Genomic DNA, 17,554 nt, shown 5'->3' on the forward strand with positions numbered 1-17,554 from the left:
GAATCATATAGTAACCAAAAAAGTGTTAAACAAATCAGAATATATGTTATATCTGAGATTCTTAAAAGTAGCCACCCTTTGCCTTGATGACAGCTTTGCACACTCTTGGCATTCTCTCAACCAAAGGTAGGAGTGGTATACAGAAGATAACCCTATTTGGTAAAAGACCAAGTCCATATTATGGCAAGAACAGCTCAAATAAGCAAAGAGAAACGACAGTCCATCATTACTTTAAGACATTAAGGTCAGTCAATCCGTAAAATTTCAAGAACTTTGAAAGTTTCTTCAAGTTCAGTCGCAAAAACCATCAAGCGCTATGAAGAAACTGTCTCTCATGAGGACCGCCACAGGAAAGGAAGACCCAGAGTTACCTTAGAGATACCAGCCTCAGAAATTGCAGCCCAAATAAATGCTTCATAGAGTTCAAGTAACAGACACATCTCAACATCAACTGTTCAGAGACTGTGAATCAGGCCTTCATGGTAGAATTGCTGCAAAGACACCACTACTAAAGGACACCAATAAGAAGAAGAGACTTGCTTGGGCCAAAAACACGAGCAATGGACATTAGACCGGTGGAAATCCAAATTTGAGATTTATGGTTCCAACCGCTGTGTCTTTGTGAGACACAGAGTAGGTGAACGGATGATCTCCGCATGTGTGGTTCCCACCGTGAAGCATGGAGGAGGAGGTGTGATGGTGCTTTGCTGGTGACACTGTCAGTGATTTATTTAGAATTCAAGGCACACTTAACCAGCACGGCTACCACATCATTCTGCAACGATACGCCATCCCATCTGGTTTATGCTTAGTGGGACTATCATTTGTTTTTCAACAGGACAATGACCCAAAACACACCTCCAGTCGGTGTAAGGGCTATTTTTACCAAGAAGGAGAGTGATGGAGTGCTGCATCAGGTGACCTGGCCTCCACAATCACCCAACATCAACCCAATTGAGATGGTTTGGGATGAGTTGGACTGCAGAGTGAAGGAAAGGCAGCCAACAAGTGCTCAGCATATGTGGGAACTCCTTCAAGACTGTTGGAAAAGCATTCCAGGTGAAATTGGTTGAGAGAATGCCAAGAGTGGGCAAAGCTGTCATCAAGGCAAAGGGTGTCTACTTTGAAGAATCTAAAATCAAAAATATATTTTTATTTATTTAACACTTTTTTGGTTACTACATGATTCCATATGTGTTATTTCATAGTTTTGATGTCTTCACGGTTATTCTACAATGTAGAAAATAGTAAAAATAAAGAAAAACCATTGAATGAGTATGTGTGTCCAAACTTTTGACTGGTACAGTATATACTGCAATCACTTTATTTCATTTTAAACATGTTTTTCTATAACCGTTTTTAATTATGGAAATTGCATTTATTTTATCAGCATATCCTGAAGTCTTCTTAAGTCAATAGCTAACGCGTCCTGAAATATTGACCTGCTGATATGTGAAATATGTTAATAAAAACCATAGAAATAAAAAGGAATGTTTTGTATATTGGATTGATTGTAGCAGAGGAAGAGAATATGCCCCCATAGTCTCTATTAATGAGGTGAAATACAGTACGCACCTATGTTGAATTTGTGATCCAATCTTAGAAGTACTGTAATGATCCATACACAAGAGGACACTGTTGGCTCATTGCATGAAACCACTGTAAAAAAACAACAACAAAAAACATGGCCTCTTCACATGTAGGTAGGACAACAGATGTGATTTCACAGTATTATGATAACATTAATTACATATGGTTACATTCATAAACCTTTTGGGTGATTTACATTAAGCTATAGCACATTTATCAAATGTATCAAAGACTTGGTGGTCTATATGTCTGCGTTGCGTGCAAGTGTAAATGTGCAGGCCGGGCCCATCGTGTATGATGACTTCACACCACCACTTCACAGTATCAAATCCCTTCCAGTTCAGTTCAAACCGCAGAGCCTTCTGCTAATGAGGGCTGATAATCCTGGTAGGTGAGTCCTTTGTGACACACATCTTCCTCTCTCTGAGAGGCGAGCCCTGGATACCTGGGGGGTGGGTGGGGGGTTAACATCTGTGTTGAGGTGGGCTCATATAAACCCCACCCCCAATTAACCCTTACAGCCCCCCGCCTGCCCTTACTGGCAACCCGTTTCCATGGAAACAATTGTGGCGCAGCCTCAGTGTGCACTGGGGGGTTGTTACAGTTATACCCACATTGTAAGCTGAGTGAACTGTAGATTCAGTACCCACCAGAATAACATCCTCCTTCAATCAAATTCATTGAATGATTTTAAGCTCCATAGGTTTGATTCCCAATGATCCACCTCTGCAATTTTGTTGTATGCATTCTTCCCCCCGATCTAATGACCTAATTAGAGATTCATTTAGCAATTAATCTGGCTTTAAACACATTCAATTACCTTGTTAGGGATATCAGGACTTTCATGGATCCCCCCGGTACTGCTGCTCATTCCGTTCACCAGCTCCGGAGGTCTACGTCACCGGCCTTCTAGGCGTCACTGACCTGGTTCATTACCACCAACCCCGGACTGTCTTGTCTCATTACGCACACCTGGTTCCCATTCCCCCTGATTAGTATGTGTATATTTGTGCCCTCTGTTCCCCATTGTCCTTGTCGATTATTGTCCCATGTCCGTTGGTCTCGTGAGTACCGTGTATTGTGTTCTTGTTATTACGGGTTTCGTCCCGTGTATTGTTTAGAGGTTACACTTCGCTCTTTTGTTTGGGTTACATCCTTTTGTTATATATATATATATATATATATATATATATATATATATATATACGTGTTTGTTTTGGGCTTCGTCCCCGTCGTTTTTCAAAAAACCCTAATACGTATTCCTGCGCCTGTCTTCAAATCATTATATCATGGTGGGCAGATGTGTTGGTTCATCCATAACATTCACAGAGTGAATAAGAAGACCCAGCAAGCTGCACTGAATTTCCAAAGAACCCCCATTGTTAAGTACCACTATGAGTGTCTGTGGTGTCCTTTCCATAAATATGACATGGACCTTGGGGATTAGGCGGGCCGCGGAAGAGTAATGTATTTATTTTTAACATCCAATAAACAGCATTCTAGGAGGCAGCTGAGCCACACATCCATGGAAAGGCTGCAATTTGATCCTTCTGTCCCCCCCCCCCCCCCTTCCATCCCCAGTCCATTTATCTGAGTCTGTCTGTCTCTGTGACAGATAGGACAGGCACAGACAACATTTATTGCCCTAACAGTCGGTCTGTCTGTGTTCAGTCATCTCCCTGGGCTTTCAGACCAGTCCCTTCTCAGTGCTCAGAATTCACACAGGTCATTACTAATTAATCTTCTTTCTTCCTCTTACTTTTAGCCCATTGTCCATTTATGTACCATTATCAGCCAGGGCTTGGTCTAAGCACCTCATCTACATAATTACCGCTGAAGGTGAGGACATTCACTACTTTAAGAGGTCTTATTACTGCATGGTCCTGTATGGCTCAGTTGGTCGAGCAAAGCGCTTGCACTGCCAGGGTTGTGGGATTGATTCCTGGGGCCACCCATATGTAAAATGCATGCACGCATGACTGTGTCGCTTTGGATAGAAGGGTCTGCTAAATGGCATATACAGTATATACTGAGTGTACAAAACATCCTAATGTTGAGTTGCACCCCCCTCTTTTGCCCTCAGAACAGCCTCAATTCGTCGGGGCGTGGACTCTACAAGGTGTAATTTGTAAGTCGCTCTGGATAAGAGCGTCTGCTAAATGATGTAAATGTGTCAAAAGCGTTCCACAGGGATGCTGGCCCATGTTGACTCCAATGCTTCCCACAGTTGTGTCAAGTTGACTTAATGTCCTTTGGGTGGTGGACCATTCTTGATACACACAGGAAACTATTGGGCATGAACAACCCAGCAGCATTGCAGTTCTTTGACACACTCAACCTTGTGCGCCTGGCACTTACTACCATGCCCTGTTCAAAGGCACTTACATCTTTTGTCTTGCCCATTCACCCTCTGAATGGCACACATACACAATCCATGTCTCAATTGTCTCAAGGCTTATAAATCCTTCTTTAACCTGTCTCCTCCCCTTCATTTACACTGATTGAAGTGGATTTAACAAGTGACATCAATAAGGGATCATAGCTTTCACCTGGATTCACCTGGTCAGTCTATGTCATGGAAAGAGCAAGTGTTCTTAATGTTTTGTACAGTCAGTGCCTTCAGAAAGTATTCACACCCTTTTACTTTTTCCATATTTTGTTGTGTTGTGCCTGAATTTAAAATTGATTGAATTTAGATGTTTTTGTCACTGGCCTACACACAATACCCCATAATGTCAAAGTGGAATTATGTTTTTCCGAATTGTTATATACAAATTATTGACTCAGGGGTGTGAATAGTATTGGAGATATTTTTTATTTTTTTTTGCGAACATTTCTAAAAACATGTTTTCACTTTGTCATTGTGGGTTATTGTGTGTAGGTGGGTGAGAAAAAAAATCTCTGTCCCTGTCATAGACAACAGCTTTATATAGACAATTACTGAAATATCTTCTAATCATTATAACTGACAATAACTGTACAAAAAGATTCTAGTTGGACGGTTTGTTGGCTATGATTTCCTATTCATTGCTTTTGAACATTGTATTAACTAGATGTTTACTGGTAGTAGGAGGAGACTTGTGTGTGATGAGATACGAGTCCTCCAATCCTGATGAGCAACTCAAGTCCTTGTGGCATCATGTGAAGATGTGAAGGCTTCACATCAAAGTCTTGTGTGCATGCGTGTGTTTACTCCTCTGGGGTAGGCACATTGAGGAGGAGGCTGCAGAGCACATCTGTACAGGCAGATGTCTCGGTGTCTACACTGACTATCCTTATTATTTAATACTAACTCTTTCCTCATCTTTTACTGCCCAATCAAATAAACGAGAGAGGGGTATTTAATGAAGAGTAATATGAGGAGTGACAGAGAAACAGCTGCTCCAGCCAAGACCTCAAACCTCCTTCACACTGCTGCTCCAGCCAAGCACTCGCACATAAATATTCACTTGACTAGAATGGAACTCATTTAGTAAATGAAAAATGAATGTGTCCTAAAGCATTTCTGCTTTACAAAAGGGTGGCCTGAGAACCTTGATATTGTTATGTGAGTGTGTTTCACATGTTGAATTGTGTTTATTGTAAGCTTCACACACCAATAACAATACAATACAGATTAGTAAATCCATTAGTTATCTATATTTATTTGCATTTGAATGTATCAATATACAGTACAGTACCGTTTAATTTTTTCAATAAGCACTTTATGATTTGGCATTTCTAACATCATTACCAATAAAACACATTATTTTCAAACAAGAGCATGTAACGGAAATTCTATTTATAGCACCTTTTGCATTTGCAATTGCTCAAACAGCTATGACCGCACTGCCATTAAGCTGTTTCAAACCCGCTACGTGCATCCTATATGGGTTTAACTTCACTCAGAGGAGTTCTTAATGGGGTATTTCTCTTTTTTAATAGAACTCAGTTGAAAATACTAGATATTTACAGTACAGAACAGATCAGGACATTAGTCCATCTCTGTATTCAATAGGCCTACAGTACAATATGTCCCTACAGTGCAGATCAAGTGGATCTACTTCTACTTTACATCCGGGGAAAAGCGCACGACTCCGCCGCTCCTCCGTGGTTCGGGTCTTTCCAGCAGTGGTTCTGGTTCTCCTCCAACGGCACCCTGGGAATGATGATCACTGGGTCGGAGAACCTCACCATTAGGCTCTCTAGGAGGTGAGGCAGCACATAGTTAAAATATAAAGAAAAAGACAAAAACAAAGAGACACAAGATGAGGTGTTTCTTAGAGGACAATCACAAATGGTTCTGCTGAGTTGAGCACCCTGTGACTGCTCATATCAGTGGACAACATCAGACTGATACTGTGGGGTCATGAAGCTCAGTCTCAGACAAAGCTACTCTCTTGGTTTCTTGTCACTAAACCTAAAGATGCTCAAAAAGACTGTGTTGGTGGACTTAAACAATGAATATTTTTTTCCATAATCATCATTCTGGAACAGAATGTTGCCATTTACAAAGAAGACACATACAGTACCTTCCTCAAATCCGAACAAAAGTTGGCATTGTTCTTCAATCAGTGAGGATTTGATTATTTTTCTGTCGAGGGATTTTGTGTAACTATGTTCAGATCAATAAATAGCCACTGCTCCTCGAGTTTGAATCGAATCTCTCAGCTTAAACCTTCTCAGACTAAAAGCTAAAGCACACTAATTGCAATAATGAGAGTCTAATGAGAGGCTCAGGGTGTTCAAGGATAAACAGCCATAGGACATTCAGGAATAATCTAACCTAAAATGAGCTAGAAACTTAAGGAGATTAAAACATGCACTTACAATCTTCTCTAGTAGCAGAATTGTCTCTCTTTCCAGCTAGAGTTTCAGTACACCCACCCTATTCAAACCCACCCCAATACACATTGAATAAACATTTAAGAAAATAAATTATGTTATATTTAGTATCACATTTGGTACTACGATATAACATTTGGATTACCGGTCTCACTCAAACAACATAACATCATTACATCAAATTATCAACAATGATACAACAAAAAAGTTAAGATGGATAACTATGTGTTAATATAAACATCTATCTGTAGGTGTGTTATCCAACATGTTTATTAATCATTTCTATATAATCATACTGGTAACATGCAGGTAATTACAATATCACTTTGCTATAATATAAAATAATGTTATATCAAATAATACAGTGATTGCATGGTATGGCTAATCCAGTTGCTCTAAAAATAGAAAAGGATAGGCGATCTCTAGTCATCTGTGTGAATAATTTAACAGTCACATTTTACTACACAGCCATGCAATTTGTTTAGCCTTGACCTATTTTTTATCTAACCACGAGCAATGAATGCATCTAGCATCTTCCAGTAGCTCATAGAGGGCTCCAAAGTTGGTTGATTGATTGCAATTTGATTGATAGGATGTGACAGCCAACTTGCAAGCACTCACTCACACAGCCAGCCAGACAGACCCACTCACTCACACACACACACACACACACACACACACACACACACACACACACACACACACACACACACACACACACACACACACACACACACACACACACACACACACAGACACACAGACACACAGACAGACAGACAAAAAAGACAGACAGACATAACCACTCACTCACTCACTCACTCACTCACTCACTCACTCACTCACTCACTCACTCACTCACTCACTCACTCACTCACTCACTCCCCTACTCTAGTTTCCATATGGAAGAGAAATAAAGGAGAGATCTGGCCTGGTGGGAACTGTATCCTAGTACAGAGAGATTCATGGTGGGTCACAAAACAAAACTGTGCCACTATCAAATATCGAAGAAATCATGACTTTGAATTACATTTTATGAGCACATACAGTGAGGGAAAAAAGTATTTGATCCCCTGCTGATTTTGTACGTTAGCCCACTGACAAAGAAATTATCAGTTTATAATTTTAATGGTAGGTTTCTTTGAACAGTGAGAGACAGAATAACAACAACAAAATCCAGAAAAACGCATGTCAGAAATGTTATAAATTGATTTGCATTTTAATGAGGGAAATAAGTATTTGACCCCCTCTCAATCAAAAAGATTTCTGGCTCCCAGGTGTCTTTTATACAGGTAACGAGCTGAGATTAGGAGCACACTCTTAAAGGGAGTGCTCCTAATCTCAGTTTGTTACCTGTATAAAAGACACCTGTCCACAGAAGCAATCAATCAATCAGATTCCAAACTCTGGCCAAGACCAAAGAGCTCTCCAAAGATGTCAGGGACAAGATTGTAGACCTACACAAGGCTGGAATGGGCTACAAGACCATCGCCAAGCAGCTTGGTGAGAAGGTGACAACAGTTGGTGCGATTATTCGCAAATGGAAGAAACACAAAATAACTGTCAATCTCCCTCGGCCTGGGGCTCCATGCAAGATCTCACCTCGTGGAGTTGCAATGATCATGAGAACGGTGAGGAATCAGCCCAGAACTACACGGGAGGATCTTGTCAATGATCTCAAGGCAGCTGGGACCATAGTCACCAAGAAAACAATTGGTAACACACTACGCCGTGAAGGACTGAAATCCTGCAGCGCCCGCAAGGTCCCCCTGCTCAAGAAAGCACATATACAGGCCCGTCTGAAGTTTACCAATGAACATCTGAATGATTCAGAGGAGAACTGGGTGAAAGTGTTGTGGTCAGATGAGACCAAAATTGAGCTCTTTGGCATCAACTCAATTCGCCGTGTTTGGAGGAGGAGGAATGCTGCCTATGACCCCAAGAACACCATCCCCACCATCAACCATGGAGGTGGAAACATTATGCTTTGGGGGTGTTTTTCTGCTAAGGGGACAGGACAACTTCACCGCATCAAAGGGACGATGGACGGGGCCATGTACCGTCAAATCTTGGGTGAGAACCTCCTTCCCTCAGCCAGGCATTGAAAATGGGTCGTGGATGGGTATTCCAGCATGACAATGACCCAAAACACACGGCCAAGGCAACAAAGGAGTGGCTCAAGAAGAAGCACATTAAGGTCCTGGAGTGGTCTAGCCAGTCTCCAGACCTTAATCCCATAGAAAATCTGTGGAGGGAGCTGAAGGTTCGAGTTGCCAAACGTCAGGCTCGAAACCTTAATGACTTGGAGAAGATCTGCAAAGAGGAATGGGACAAAATCCCTCCTGAGATGTGTGTAAACCTGGTGGCCAACTACAAGAAACGTCTGACCTCTGTGATTGCCAACAAGGGTTTTGCCACCAAGTACTAAGTCATGTTTTGCAGAGGGGTCAAATACTTATTTCCCTCATTAAAATGCAAATCAATTTATAACATTTTTGACATGCATTTTTTTCCGGATTTTTTTGTTGTTATTCTGTCTCTCACTGTTCAAATAGACCTACCATTAAAATTTTAGACTGATCATGTCTTTGTCAGTGGGCAAACATACAAAATCAGCAGGGGATCAAATACTTTTTTTCCTCACTGTACAAATGATAATGACAGATTTGTGGCTTGTGGCGGCTGGATGTGTTTTTAGGTTACCTTGGAATGGGTAGTGCACAGCCCCACAGGTGTTGCTTTAGCGTCTGCACCCAGCCTGTATCACGGATTGGCTGACAGAGCTGTATGTAGTGGTACTGTTTTAGCACAACCCTTCAAATGAATCAGAATGTCACTCATTAGGTTTTCTAGATGTAGGATTTCACATCCTCAAAAAGCTAATCACGATACCAGATAAAGCTGAAAAATATAGTAATTACATGATTCAAATGGTTTCAGAAAATATATCCAAATGTCTCACATTCTCACAGCCAAAAAATGACATTTCATAAATCATTACATTGTGTACATTTGTACAGTTTGTTGGCCCAGTGTATTTACATGACATCTAATTCTGTAATAATGTTCTACCCATCCTTGACTTGCACATTGCTGTATAATTTAGGCGAGGTCTTGGAATATATTGGGACACATGATGCAAAATAATATATTCCTCAGCTCTAACATACTGTAGCAGCAATATTCAAGCTCTTGAAAGGATGTCAGAACTCACGCCAGAATGTCTTTGATGAGCTTTGATAAGCGCTAAAGAAAATCTGAAGGCAAAATTCTCTTCCATGTGGATTCACGCTCTAAAAGTCATCTCATGTCTCACAAAGACAAAGACACAAAAACATTTAAACAAATACCTGCAACCACTGTTTTTTCCCCCTACTCCATACGTTTCAACACAAAGAACCAAGAGGACACTGCTTTTTCCGCTTTTGCATTTATTCATATTTCAGTAAATAGGAGCAAGCAGAGAGAAACACAAGCACGTCACAGTATATTTTTTTGGCCCAATACATAACTTCTTTGTACCATTATTACTTTATATTTTTTGTTTGTTTCTAATGCTTGGATTCAAAATCGATGTGTTGTGTGTCAGCACTTTACATGTACGACCCCGACCCCCCGACCCCCCCTTCATGTGTTACGAGAGAAAGCATCCCCTCTTCCCCAACCAAAGGCTGCAAAATGCTAATAAGATGGCCCTCGCCCTCCGCTCCCTGGGCGCATGCTCAGTCTGAGTGGAATACGGTGTGGTGATTCATTGTGATTTACTAACCAAGACACCACCATGGCAAATGGAGAGACAAGACACTCCAGTACTCAAAACTGAGGGGAGGGAGGGAGTCAGGGGACACTGACTAGCACAACAGATGACAACAGCACAAGAAAGAGACTGGGGAGTGTGGGGAGTGTGGGGAGGTGGGGGTTGGCCCATGACAAGACAAGTCCTGCACAATGCACTGCTCTATTGAGGCCTATCCCATCCCAGGAGTTTGAGATGCTGTTCTGGTCTTTACTACTGTCTGCTAAGACATACTATTACTTACAGCAAATATAGCACTACTGGCACTATACAGCCAATACAAAGGGGACTAGTCTAACTTGATTATTTTTGACATAATTAGGTTTTCGTTTGTAATACAGATAATTTTCCTTGCTCACTCATTATATCCCATTCAAGAAACTGCAAACATTTGCAGAAGTATGATACAAATGTAAACCAAATATAGAATTGAGTTTCGCTGCTTGTCCTAATTCAATGAAATCACAGGGGACAAATATCAAGTTGTTCTACATTGTTATGCCTACAATATTTAGATTGCCATGGAAGGCAGCAGAGAGAGATTGATTTGAAGTTGAATGCGTTGAATATAATCTTGACATCTACACATAAACTTGCCAACCTAATCAAATCCACACACTTAAACACACACCTGGTTCAGGGAAGAGGCCAGTTGTCTGAGGCCTGTGTTAGACAGACACATACAGATAATAATTTGAGAAAAATAAGCATTCCAAACTACCAGAATTAAACTTATCATCACATCACAGACTCATTATTATTCAATAAAGAGAGGTATTAGCAGAGGTGGTATTCAGTGTTTTATACCCAAATAAATAGATGAATAAATAAAACATAATATATGACGTATAATTATAAAACCATGAATCTGCTCCTACTAGTGTGGACTAATATCACATCCAGCCAGACACCTCTTTAGACCTCTGGGATGTGAATAGCGTTGCTGGGATCCCATCTGCTAGTTCCATGGGGGCCTAATCACGTTGGTTACAGTCAACCATGACTGTGTGTGTGTGTGTGTGTGCGTGTGTTTGTGTGTGTGTGTGTGTGTGTGTGTGTGTGTGTGTGTGTGTGTGTGTGTGTGTGTGTGTGTCTGAGAGGCAGGGAGGGGCTGTAGGCGGGGGCATGTGAGGTTATAGGTTAGGCTGCTCTATGTAGGATTAAAAAGCGATCCTGCCACTCCACTGAGCTATATCTACATAGAGTCTGCATGGCCTGGGTGAAAGCATAGCTAAAGACCACAGAGCCACAATATCAATTTCCTATCGTGACTCAGTGACATGTAATGTAGTTATTCAAATGGCTAATGTAATTATAATTGCATAATAGTAACATTTAATTCAGTGGAAATTCTCATCTGCTGTGCAAATGACTGCTCTAGTAATGCATAATCATGTTACAGTAACCCAGATGGCTCCTAGTTTGGCAACAAGGTTGATGAAACAAGCCTTGTCTGACCTTTAAAATAACTTGATGAACAAATTTTCCTGCGAATAGAGAGAACAATTTGAATGAGACGGTATGAGGTTTTAAAAGTTATCCTGACAATTCTTTGTTGAAAACCATTCTCACATCATCCACAATCAACAGTTATTAGGTTTAAAAAATAAGATTGCATTCAAGAATGATGGCAAAGTTTAACAAAGCATCTTAGTAATGGCAATCTGATTACAGACAGACTTGGAGGCCGTGTGCACAGGAAGACAGCATTCAGGACCTACAGAACAGGCACAAACTCAGCCATGGATCGATACACTCTAGAAAACCCAAGCTGCACATTTATCAAAGATTTTCAGACCATTTTTCTAGATGAGTGTCTATCTTTGGATAAATTTAGCAAGTTACTGCTATAAATATCAAGTCCATTCAGTGAGCCAATTTACATGGTATTCTCTTTCCCAAAAATCCTTGATAAACTCAACAAAGCAATCTGTTCAGTTGGAAGATGGAAGCCAACCACACAGGATTGCTAGTCGGTGAGCTCATGCAACAATAGCACACGCCGTTCATTGGTAGCCATGGCAACCTTGAGATGGAGACGGAGAGAGGGGGGTGGTCAGTGGCATCGGGAAGTAGAGGAAGCGGATGCACACATCCCCTCATTACTACGGTGATCTAATGTAATGTGAGGCAAGGAAGAAACGTCATGTCATGTCCCAACCCTGACATTTACTGTAAATGTCAGGGTATGGACATGCCAAGAGGCAGAGAGAAGAGAGTGAAAGAGAGAGAGAGCAGAGAAAGGATATATATATATATATATATATATATATATATAAAGAGAGAGAGAGAGAGAGAGAGAGAGAGAGAGAGAGAGAGAGAGAGAGAGAGAGAGAGAGAGAGAGAGAGAGAAAAGAGAGACAAAACATAAAAGGGGATGAGAACCTCTAATTAATTTTGCAGCCTTCGTGTTCTTTCCCTCAAAGAAGAATACAAGGTAGAAGTAGTGCTAAATTATTTTTACTCTTTTGCCTCAGCCAGTTTGTTGTTCATCTCTTTACTTTTCTCCTTGTCCCCCTCCGCAGGCCTGGAATCAGTGGGCTGGTTCTCCGAGGTCTTCTTCTTTGTGCCCTGCAGTGCTGTGCTGCCCTGCTGCTTCTGCTCTTCAGCCTTCTTCACAGATTTTCCCCCCTGGCTCGCTAACCTGGTGCCCGCCTTTTTGGGTTTGGATCGGGGAGCACTGTTAGACCTCTCAACCTAGGCACAGGTGATGGGGGAAGATGGGGATTCTTTAAATATTCTATCATCCAAGACATTAGCAACAGGAGTAAATTTCTGTGAAAAAAGCTGCAACTGTCCTTGGTCTGATACTGTGTTTGTTTCATTATGACTATTAGATGTGTTTTGCCATCACAACATACACAGTAAACAGAACAGCAAGAGAAAGATTCTGTCATTCACAAGGACTGTGGGTTTGAAAATGAACTCTAGGAGGCTGTGGTTCTGAATAGGAGAAGATCTCCCTAGTCAAAAAATCCTATAGGATTAGTGATTTTTCCAATAGAATCCTAGAGGATTCTCACAATCCTATGGGATTTTGTGTCACCTCTATCAGAATCCTATTGGACTACTTTTTTCCTATTGGAAATAAAAAGTAATCATATTGGATCCAATAAGATTCTCACAGTCCTATAGGATGTTGTGTCACCTGTTTCAGAATCCTATTGGAATTATATTGGACTATTTTTTCCTATTGGACCGTATTTGATTCTCACAATCCTATCAGAATCCTATTGGAATCCTATTGGACTACTTTTTTTCTTATTGGTAAGTAATCAGATTGGATCCTATAGGTTTTTGATAAGCCTTGATGATTTTGTCACCCCAATCCGAATCCTATTAGAACTTTTTTTCTTAATTGAACCCATTAAATTATAGTTTGTTGTCAAACGGACTATCCTACCGATCCTTGACTTCGGCGATGTCATTTACAAAATAGCCTCCAACACTCTACTCAGCAAATTGGATGTAGTCTATCACAGTGCCATCCGTTTTGTCACCAAAGCCCCATATACTACCCACCATTGTGACCTGTACGCTCTCGTTGGCTGGCCCTCACTACATATTCGTCGCCAAACCCACTGGCTCCAGGTCATCTATAAATCACTGCTAGGCAAATCCCCGCCTAATCTTAGCTCATTGGTCACCATAGCAACACCCACCCGTAGTATGCGCTCCGGCAGGTATATCTCACTGGTCATCTCCAAAGCCAACACCTCCTTTGGTCGCCATTCCTTCCAGTTCTCTGCTGCCAATGACTGGAACGAACTGCAAAAATCTCTGAAGCTGGAGACTCTTATCTCCCTCACTAACTTTAAGCATCAGTTGTCAGAGCAGCTTACCAATCACTGCATCTGTACACAGCCCATCTGTAATTAGCCCACCCAACTACCTCATCCCCATATTGTTATTTATTTTGCTCATTTGCACCCCAGTATCTCTATTTGCACATCATCTTCTGCACATCTATCATTCCAGTGTTAATACTAAATTGTAATTATTTTGCACTATGGCCTATTTATTTATTGCCTTACCTCCATAATGTAATACATTTGCACACACTGTATATAGATTTTCTATTGTGTTATTGACTGTACGTTTTGTTTATCCCATATGTAACTCTGTGTTGTTGTTGTTTTTATCGCACTGCTTTGCTTTACCTTGGCCAGGTCGCAGTTGTAAATGAGAACTTGATCTCAACTGGCTTACCTGGTTAAATAAAGGTTAAATAAAAATAAATAAAAAATTAATTCCAGTAGAATACAACAACTTTAATAACAAAACAAAAAATGTTGAACGGAAACAACAGTTCTATATTAATTTCTGTTTTATTCACCTGTAAGAAAGCCTGTCCCTTTAAGACTGACTGATGACAGCACAGCTATAACGAGCTCCCAGTGTTAATTAGCCTAACTCCCAAGTTCAGCTCGCCACCTGTGGCTGTGCAGAGAATCTCTGGTTTTCTAACACTATTATTCTATCTGTTTTATCCTTCACTGTGCGTGAATGCAAGATCTGTGAGTACAGTATTTGTTTCCTTATGTTTCCTGGTGAAGTTGTCAATGTTTTAGTAATATTTTCGTCATTGTATAGTATTTTATGCACTTGTTTCTTGCTAGCTAAGAAACTACTGTTAGCCACATTTTGCCTGTCAACTGACTAGCTAGCTAGATAGCTATGTTGTAGCCATTTGTATGTTGTTTTTGAGTCACTGTATTGTTTTATAGCAGATGAGAAATGTTTTTTCTTGTTTGTTATTGCTAAATATACACTACTGGTCAAAAGTTTTAGAACACCTACTCATTCAAGGGTTTTTCTTTATTTTTACTATTTTCTACATTGTAGAATAATAGTGAAGACCTCAAAACTATGAAATAACACATGAAATCATGTAGTAACCAAAAAAACAAATCAAAATATTTCAAATAGCCACCCTTTGCCTTGATGACAGCTTCGCACACTCTTGGCATTCTCTCAACAACTTCATGAGGTAGTCACCTGGAATGAACAGGTGTGCCTTGTTAAATGTTCATTTGTGGAATTTCTTTCCTTCTTAACGCGTTTCAGCCTATCAGTTGTGTTGTGACAAGGTGGTGGGGTATACAGAAGATAGCCCTACTTGGTAAAATACCAAGTCCATATTATGGCAAGAACAGCTCAAATAAGCAAAGAGAAACGACAGTCCATCATTACTTTAAGGCATGAAGGTCAGTCAATACGGAACATTTCAAGAACTTTGAAAGTTTCTTCAAGTGCAGTCACAAAAACCATCAAGCGCTATGATGAAACTGGCTCTCATGAGGACCGCCACAGGAATGGAAGACCCAGAGTTACCTCTGCTGCAGAGGATAAGTTCATTAGAGTTACCAGCCTCAGAAATTGCAGCCCAAATAAATGCTTCACAGAGTTCAAGTAACAGACACATCTCAACATCAACTGTTCAGAGGAGACTGTGTAAATCAGGCCTTCATGGTCGAATTGCTGCAAAGAAACCACTACTAAAGGACACCAAAAGAAGAAGACTTGCTTGGACCAAGAACATGAGCAATGGACATTAGACTGGTGGAAATTTGTCCTTTGGTCTGGAGTCCAAATTTGAGATTTTTGGTTCCAACTGCCGTGTCTTTGTGAGACGCGGTGTGAGTGAACGGATGATCTCTGCATGTGTATTTCCCACCATAAAGCATGGAGGAGGAGGTGTTATGGTGTGGGGGTGCTTTGCTGGTAACATTGTCTGTGATTTAATTAGAATTAAAGGCACACTTAACCAGCATGGCTACCACAGCATTCTGCAGCGATACGCCATCCCATCTGGTTTGGGCGTAGTGGGACTATCATCTGTTTTTCAACAGGACAATGACCCATCACACCTCCAGGCTGTGTAAGGGCTATTTTACCAAGAAGGAGAGTAATGGAGTGCTGCATCAGATTACCTTTCCTCCACAATCCCCCGACCTCAACCAAATTGAGATGGTTTGGGATGAGTCGGACCGCAGAGTGAAGGAAAAGCAGCCAACAAGTGCTCAGCATATGTGGGAACTCCTTTGACTGTTGGAAAAGCATTCAAGGTGAAGCTGGTTGAGAGAATGCCAAGAGTGTGCAAAGCTGTCATCAAGGCAAATGGTGGCTATTTGAAGAATCTCAAACATATTTTTTATTTGTTTAACACTTTTTTTGGTTACTACATGATTCCATATGTGTTATTTCAAAGCTTTGATGTCTTCACTATTATTCTACAATGTAGAAAATAGTACAAATAAAGAAACCCTTGAATGAGTAGGTGTTCTAAAACGTTTGACCGGTAGTGTATGTGCCTTTTATTATAGGCAAGTCAACTCCGTTTTCATGTTTTCTGGTAGATCATCAAAATATATCAATCCCATCACGTTTTTGGACTCACTCAGTAGTTTTTACCTAATTAAGTAGAATACTATTGAAAATTTATTTTGAAACTTCCATTTATATTCCTAAAACATACGTTGAAAATGATGCTGTTGCTGCTTCCCATTGACAATAACTTTTGATAAATAGCCCAATGTCAAAACACTGTTTTGAAGTGTCCAAATCAATAAACAGTTTGTGATATATTGAAAACCGAAACATAAAATGTACTACCTACACATACATGTGCCAAAATAGTGATCATATTGCTTGTATTTTATTTTACGAGCACCTTATAAACTGCATATGCACCAAAAACCCTGTTTTGACAAGTGGCAATTGATCACTCATATTGATTAGGGGAGAAATCAGGTTGTACAGTGGGGAGAACAAGTATTTGATACACTGCCGATTTTGCAGGTTTTCCTACTTACAAAGCATGTAGAGGTCTGTAATTTTTATCATAGGTACACTTCAACTGTGAGAGACGGAATCTAAAACAAAAATCCAGAAAATCACATTGTATGATGTTTAAGTAATTAATTTGCATTTTATTGCATGACATAAGTATTTGATACATCAGAAAAGCAGAACTTAATATCTGGTACAGAAACCTTTGTTTGCAATTACAGAGATCATATGTTTCATGTAGGTCTTGACCAGGTTTGCACACACTGCAGCAGGGATTTTGGCCCACTCCTCCATACAGACCTTCTCCAGATCCTTCAGGTTTCGGGGCTGTCGCTGGGCAATACGGACTTTCAGCTCCCTCCAAAGATTTTCTATTGGGTTCAGGTCTGGAGACTGGCTAGACCACTCCAGGACCTTGAGATGCTTCTTATGGAGCCACTCCTTAGTTGCCCTGGCTGTGTGTTTCGGGTCATAGTCATGCTGGAAGACCCAGCCACGACCCATCTTCAATGCTCTTACTGAGGGAAGGAGGTTGTTGGCCAAGATCTCGCG

General features: G+C 40.7%; 1 protein-coding gene across 1 annotated transcript in view; it reads right to left on the reverse strand.

Annotated features, from left to right (window-relative positions):
- Positions 1 to 5,635: 5,635 nt before the first annotated feature.
- LOC311143089 (microtubule-associated protein 6 homolog) overlaps positions 5,636 to 17,554 on the reverse strand; it is a gene marked incomplete at both ends in the record, with an annotated part of 47,173 nt that continues 35,254 nt past the window's right edge. Inside the window, 3 exons of the mRNA XM_084178895.1 lie at positions 5,636 to 5,774; positions 9,118 to 9,228; positions 12,675 to 12,907. Coding sequence (XP_084035021.1) covers positions 5,636 to 5,774; positions 9,118 to 9,228; positions 12,675 to 12,907 — 483 coding nt within the window. The remainder of the gene's footprint in view (positions 5,775 to 9,117; positions 9,229 to 12,674; positions 12,908 to 17,554) is intronic.

Source organism: Coregonus lavaretus (genome assembly GCF_964263955.1).
Source record: "Coregonus lavaretus genome assembly, chromosome: 15".
NCBI classification, from domain to species: domain Eukaryota; kingdom Metazoa; phylum Chordata; class Actinopteri; order Salmoniformes; family Salmonidae; genus Coregonus; species Coregonus lavaretus.